The sequence below is a fragment of the Capsicum annuum genome, chromosome 5 (assembly GCF_002878395.1).
Source record: "Capsicum annuum cultivar UCD-10X-F1 chromosome 5, UCD10Xv1.1, whole genome shotgun sequence".
In the NCBI taxonomy this organism is placed as follows: domain Eukaryota; kingdom Viridiplantae; phylum Streptophyta; class Magnoliopsida; order Solanales; family Solanaceae; genus Capsicum; species Capsicum annuum.
This window is the reverse complement of record NC_061115.1, coordinates 191,807,075-191,813,089: the sequence shown is the minus strand read 5'-3', so window position 1 is coordinate 191,813,089 and position 6,015 is coordinate 191,807,075. Positions and strand designations below refer to the sequence as shown.

The window sequence follows — 6,015 nt, the reverse complement described above, 5'->3', positions numbered from 1 at the left end:
AAGTGAGCACCCACAACCTATAAATCTTAAATCCGCCCCTGCTTAATCATATGTTCACGTTGTTAGAATTAACCTTAAATTTAGAAATTTTCATATTGGCAAATCTAAACTTGTTGGAAAATACTGGTCACACAAAAAGCAACATAGAGCTGATAAGGTTTGCTCTCTCTTCTATTGTATGTATATATATGATCGCAAAAGTTTATCGCCCACAGACAATATTAAATCATTCATAATTAATGAAATAACTACCCAACAGTTTTATTACAGATATTACTTACTGCGAATATAAGATTGAAAGTTTCAATAAAAATAATAATAGTGATATAAAAAATTGCGGACCGGTCACGGGCGTACTAAAGAGGAAAGGCCGATCTACAAAGATATTGTACACGTTTCACTTGCGTTGGATGAAAGAAGCCATGCGCTTGATCAGGTCTTTAGCTTTCTCAGCTTCAGGATTAACACATTGAAAGCAATGACCTTCACCTTCAACCTCAATGAACTCTATTTCCCCTTTCCAGCCACTTTTCTTCACAGCTTCGACGAATTTAGTTCCTATTTCGGTTGGGACAAGCTCGTCTTTCTCTCCTGTAAACACGAAAATTCTTGAGCATCCTAGCATCGATAAGCTAGGGATCTTTTCTGAAACTGGATTAACCATTGGGCTATCAATTCCGGGCTCAGATGGTGGACAAATGATATTCCAAAGCTTGTAAGACAAAGTTTGCTCAATATTTTCAACCGATGGGATCAACAGGAAAGGGAAAGCCAAGATGGCACCCACGAGTTTCACGTCTCCAATTAAGCTTTCTCTACCAACTCTCGTGACCATGTTAAAGACTATATTGCCTCCAGCACTGTCCCCTGCTACGAACAATCTGTTAAGATCACCGTGGTTTTCTATCCATGGTTCTTTGTTAACGGTAGTAGCAACAACATGTGAAGCAACCCACTGAAGGGCATCCCAACAATCCTGGTAAATTGTCGATAGGTCATTCTCAGGGGCAAGCCTGTAGTTTACAGAGATAGCAATGCAATTCGATTCAGAAACCAAGTGGTTGAGGTAACAATGTTCCATTTTGAAGAAGGGGGATCCCACCACAAGTCCTCCGCCATGGTAATACACTAAGATAGGTAGCTTTTGATCAGGGGCAGTATTTTTTGGAAGGTAGAGTCTGGCAGAGACGTGAGGAGTGATGTTCACATCTTTGGATGATACGCCAGTGGCTGGATCTTCTAGCGATGGAGGAACTTCGACTGCACCAAATTGTTGGTAGAAACGTTCTACTCGACCGTCTTTATAGAGTCGATAGAAAGGGTATAAATCGTTGACGACCTCGTTAGTGTTGTTGTTGTCGGAAGCTGCCATGGTGAAATCGACTCAGCAAATGCTAGAAAACAAAGATTATGGAATGCTGCTTTTGGGTTGGAGATGGCAAAAAATCTAGTTGACATGTATATGTATAGAGAGAGAAAAAGGTCACTCTTTTTCAAGGCTTAATTTTGTTTTTTCATGATTGACTAAACATAAATTTTAGAAAATAATAAATAGTAGATATGATTTTACTATATTATCTTTTAATATAATAGGTGTAATAATTTTAAAAATATAAGACTAAAATAATTATAAAATAATAAATTATTTAATATTTTAAACTAGATAAATATTATTATTTAACATCTATTATTAGTATACTCATTAAATAAAGATGAACCGAAAAATAGGAACTAACTTTTGTGTGTACCAATTTGTCTACCTCCAATTAATTTCTATTCATGTTGACATAGAAGTGGATTTCCGATGTGGGATAATGGGACTATGGGAGTTCCGGGTCCGCTTTGCTTGAATTATTGGTACTTGGTGTGAAGTCAAAATCACAATTTTGCCAATCACGTGTCTGTCATCCTATTCATATTTTGCCAATCACGTGTCTGTCATCCTATTCATTTATTGACAAATGTAAATGCCTTCGTGCTGTCACGTTACTCGAGTTTTCGATTGTTGGTTTCTGCTTGAATTGACTCTCGTCTTTTTAAGACAAATATTTTGGTTTTTCATTACTTTATTTTAGAAGTTCTTGTTGGTAACGTATTCCTAGGTGTATATTGTATTTTAATATCAAAGTGTGTGATAATTTGAGGACATAAAAAGGAGAAAATTGCGTGATTATTCTTTACAACTTGTGTATCCATTATTGTATGAGGTAAAATCCGCTTGGAGACACGTGGCCACAAGTAGTCCTCGAGATAACGACAGTAGAAGAATTTTCTCGTAAAGGATAAGGACCCAACTGCACAACTTCCTCGATGATGTGGTGTAAGAAAAAAAATGGGAGACAAGAGTGTTAGACTACTTAGGAGCGCGAATGATTTTGACAGTAGAGAGAGGGGGTGAATTACTCCTTTTTCATTAGATAGTTAATTCACTTAGATAAATAGTCGACTATTGAAGAAGTAAAATAACGTTAGAAAATAAAGTAATGAAAGTAAATAACACCAAATATTTTATACTGATTGGGACCTCTAATAGGTCTTACTCCAGCACCTTGGGTTGCAAAAAATTCTACTAGTTCTTTATAAATCAAATCAATAAGAATCAAGTCAAGCTTTTTGAAAAATTTAGAATAAAAAGGCAACTCAAGAGATTTGCTCCTAAAAAATGGGATATGAGAATCTTATAATTGAATCATATTAATGATCCTAAACTATCCAAAATTGCCTTCCATAGCAATAGCAGTGCATTTAATTAGGTAATCAATGCTTTGGTACTCCTTTCCGTAGTTGACACAAGCTGTAATTAATTTTTGAAGAAAGGACATATTTTTTTCCCTTTTTTGCTAAGTCTTGAAAGATATCCTTTTTTGATACATTAAAATCAAACATTATTAATCTCCCCTTTTTGATGGATGACAATATTTAAAGAGATAATTTAGTTGACTTTCCTTTCTAAGTGGGGACTTTGTGGCTTCCCTTGTTTTGCTGCATGTTAGCTCCTCGTGAGTTGTTTCACTGTCCTGTAGTCGACTATACCCTATAGTCTTATTCTCCCCTTTTGACATCAATCAAAAAGAAAGAATGGCAAAGCAAAAACATTGTCTAGCATAACAAAAATAAACAAAACATTCAAGGGCAAATTGTCTTAAATACAGTCAAGGAGTAGCAGAGTAGGATTTTTAAAATAATGAAAGAAATAAGCCAAAGTTTGAACAGTTTCATCCTTCATATTTGTGAACTGGGTGGTGATCACAGTGGATAGAGTCGGTACTAGTCTGAATCTTGGTAGCAATTTTTGTAGCCTCCTTGATTACCTAATCTAATATTACCTTGAGACGAGAAACATTTATGTTTGTTTCCTTGCTGACGTCCTTGGTTTTGTCAAGATGAAAGTGCAAGGCAAGGAAGGCATCTTTGATAAAGTCCAACTTCAGTTCAATCTTGGTCGATCGAATTATAACATAAAAAAAGCCGAAGCTAGGAACATGAGGAGGGTAGGACTTAGATTTTGGAGAGGAAGGAGTACCAATAGAGCCACTATACGACTTTGGAACCCAGACATCACCAACCAATAAATAGCTTATACTACCAAAAGCTTTAGAATTGTAGCATTATTTTACCACAACAGAGGGAACATAATCAAGAGCGGTATTAATTGCTTTCAAAATATGGGTAATGATAAGCCCATAAGGAAGACTAAAGGGATTAAGAGAAGCTTCAATCATATGATTTATAATGAAGGATGACATATTTATCTTCCATTGAGAGATGAGACAATAGGTAAGCAAACTATCACGTTAAGATAAAATGGATAGGGAGACAACACAAAGAAGGGGAGTAGTAGACATAATGTGAGTGATAAAACGAATGTCAAATGATAAAAATTTGGGACTAAAAGCAGAGGTAAAGAGTTAGAGTTATCAAAAGCAATAGACCGCTAGACTTGCTCAAAGGAGACATAAAAATCAGAGGGCCATGGATTTTTTGAGGAAGTAGAAAAACCAGAGCAATTAATACCAAACAAAGCATCAAACATGACACAGTCAATGAAAATACATTTACCCATAACTAGGGTTTAAGTTCACCAGCATGTATAGAACAAAGATTAGCACAGAACAATCTAATAAAAGAATCATACGGAAACTTAAGGGTATTAGAGAAAATATTATCCCACCCCTAAAAATTAAATAGGGTTTTATATGACAATGTAGAGATTTCAAAAGATTCATATCTACAATTGTACCATGAACCATAGATAATTCCTTTATAGAGTGAAAAAGAGCTCCGTTTAAAGGTCTCCAAAAGTCAATTTTTGACATTCAGAGAACTATCAAAGTCAAATTTTACCTTTTTCTTTGAGCATTAACATATAGTAGGAGTAGAAGAGTGCTTACCCAAAATAGAACCAGAAGAATCAGATGAGGCTTTAAGGTTTTGATAGGAGACATTAGAGTCAAGAGGAATATGCCACGAGGCCTTTCCTTTACCTCTGAAATTGTAAGACCCTGCAAAATTCTTGAACGAAACTGAGGGCTTTATTTCTCATCCATAACATCAAATTAGGGTTTTTTTCAAGATCAAAAATTCAAGAACAAGATCAAAACCCTTCTTCAAGAAAAATCAAGAAAATTAAGAAAATCAAGAATCTTTCCAAGAGCCTCCAAGAAAGAGTTTCCTAAGGTATGCAGATGTTGATTCTTGGGTCTCTTTCATCCAAGAAGCTCAAGAATCCTTTTCTAAATTTCAAAGATCTTATGTTTATGAGTTTTCAGGATTCATGTGAGTTGAAATTAAAGTTTATGTTATTATTGAGTTTTAATTCATGTTTTGATTACAGGGTTTTCAAGCTTTGGCCCTAGTATGTGATGTTCATGATAAACCCTCTTCAAGTTTCTTGTTAAGTGATGTGTCATGTCAATTAAGTGTAGAAATTTTTGAATAAGCAAAGCATGCTCCCCATATATTTGATAAAATGCTTATGTGAAGGAATTAGAGCCGTTATAGCTTGTTGACTAAAAATCTCTAATTATGTGCAAGCTCATACATGCCAAGTGTTTGTTGAAAAGCATTAGTGAATGAATTGTGACATGATAGCATGAAATTCCCCAATTATGTGTCCTTTAATGCATGCTAAGTGTTTGATGCAAGACCTTGTTGAATGGAGTATGACCCAATAGCATGTCTCCCTATATTATCACATGTTTATGATTTCTAAATGCTTGAATAGATGCGTTAGTGAATATGATGGTTAATGAATGTCCATGGTTATGATTATTCAAGAATGGTTATGTTTTACTTTTATGTTATCGAGTCCTGGGGGTATTTATACCCGACAAATTAGCTGTAGTCTAGAGATCTTGTTAGTTTTCATGATAATCTCAGTCAAGATACGATTCTTAAAACTCAGTGAGTTATAGAACTCAGTACTCTCAGATAGTTACAGAAATTAAGTAACCTCAGTATCGTTAAAACTCTATCCTCAGTTCAGTACTCATCTTAGATCTAGTAGTGTTCAAGTGTTCGATTCAGACCTCAGTAGCATTCAAGTAATCTATTCAGAGCTCAGTATTATTCAGTCAGATAATGAGATTCAGTAGTATTCTGTCAGATGACGGAACCAAGTGAACTCAGTTTAACTCAGTCAGATCATTTGAGAAATATGATCTGTAACAGATTCAACTCAGTTTAAATTCAGTTAAGAATCATTCCAGAGTCTTTCAGTTGGGAGTAGGAGCTAGCACCGAGCGAGTGCAGCGATGATGACTTTTCCGTTAAAGAGGCAGAGTCGTTAGCAGTAATTCTTGAAATCCTGAACTGTGTAGCCAGCAAAAAACTAGGAGTCGCCCATTAGATAAAGGCTTAACTATCATACTGCCTTAAGATTGACTTCCTGTTCAGGGTCACCCGTCAGAGATGCTTGACCAGAGTAGAGGTCTTTACTTGTGGCACAGTTTTGACACTCTTCTAGCAGGGGTTACAGGTTAGACTCCACCAGTTCAAATTTAGGACATGTCAGTT

At 35.6% G+C, this 6,015-nt stretch overlaps 1 protein-coding gene across 1 annotated transcript; it reads right to left on the bottom strand.

The window, feature by feature from the left end:
* Nucleotides 1-201: 201 nt before the first annotated feature.
* LOC107871066 (2-hydroxyisoflavanone dehydratase) lies at nt 202-1,944 on the bottom strand. The gene has a single exon (XM_016717864.2). The coding sequence runs from the start codon at nt 1,370-1,372 to the stop codon at nt 398-400; it is 975 nt and encodes a 324-aa protein (XP_016573350.1). The 5' UTR covers nt 1,373-1,944; the 3' UTR covers nt 202-397.
* Nucleotides 1,945-6,015: the final 4,071 nt, after the last annotated feature.

Bases quoted from the DNA above. Each gene is read 5' to 3' on its own strand.
- LOC107871066 (XM_016717864.2), bottom strand. From the start codon at position 1,372: ATGGCAGCTTCCGACAACAACAACACTAACGAGGTCGTCAACGATTTA.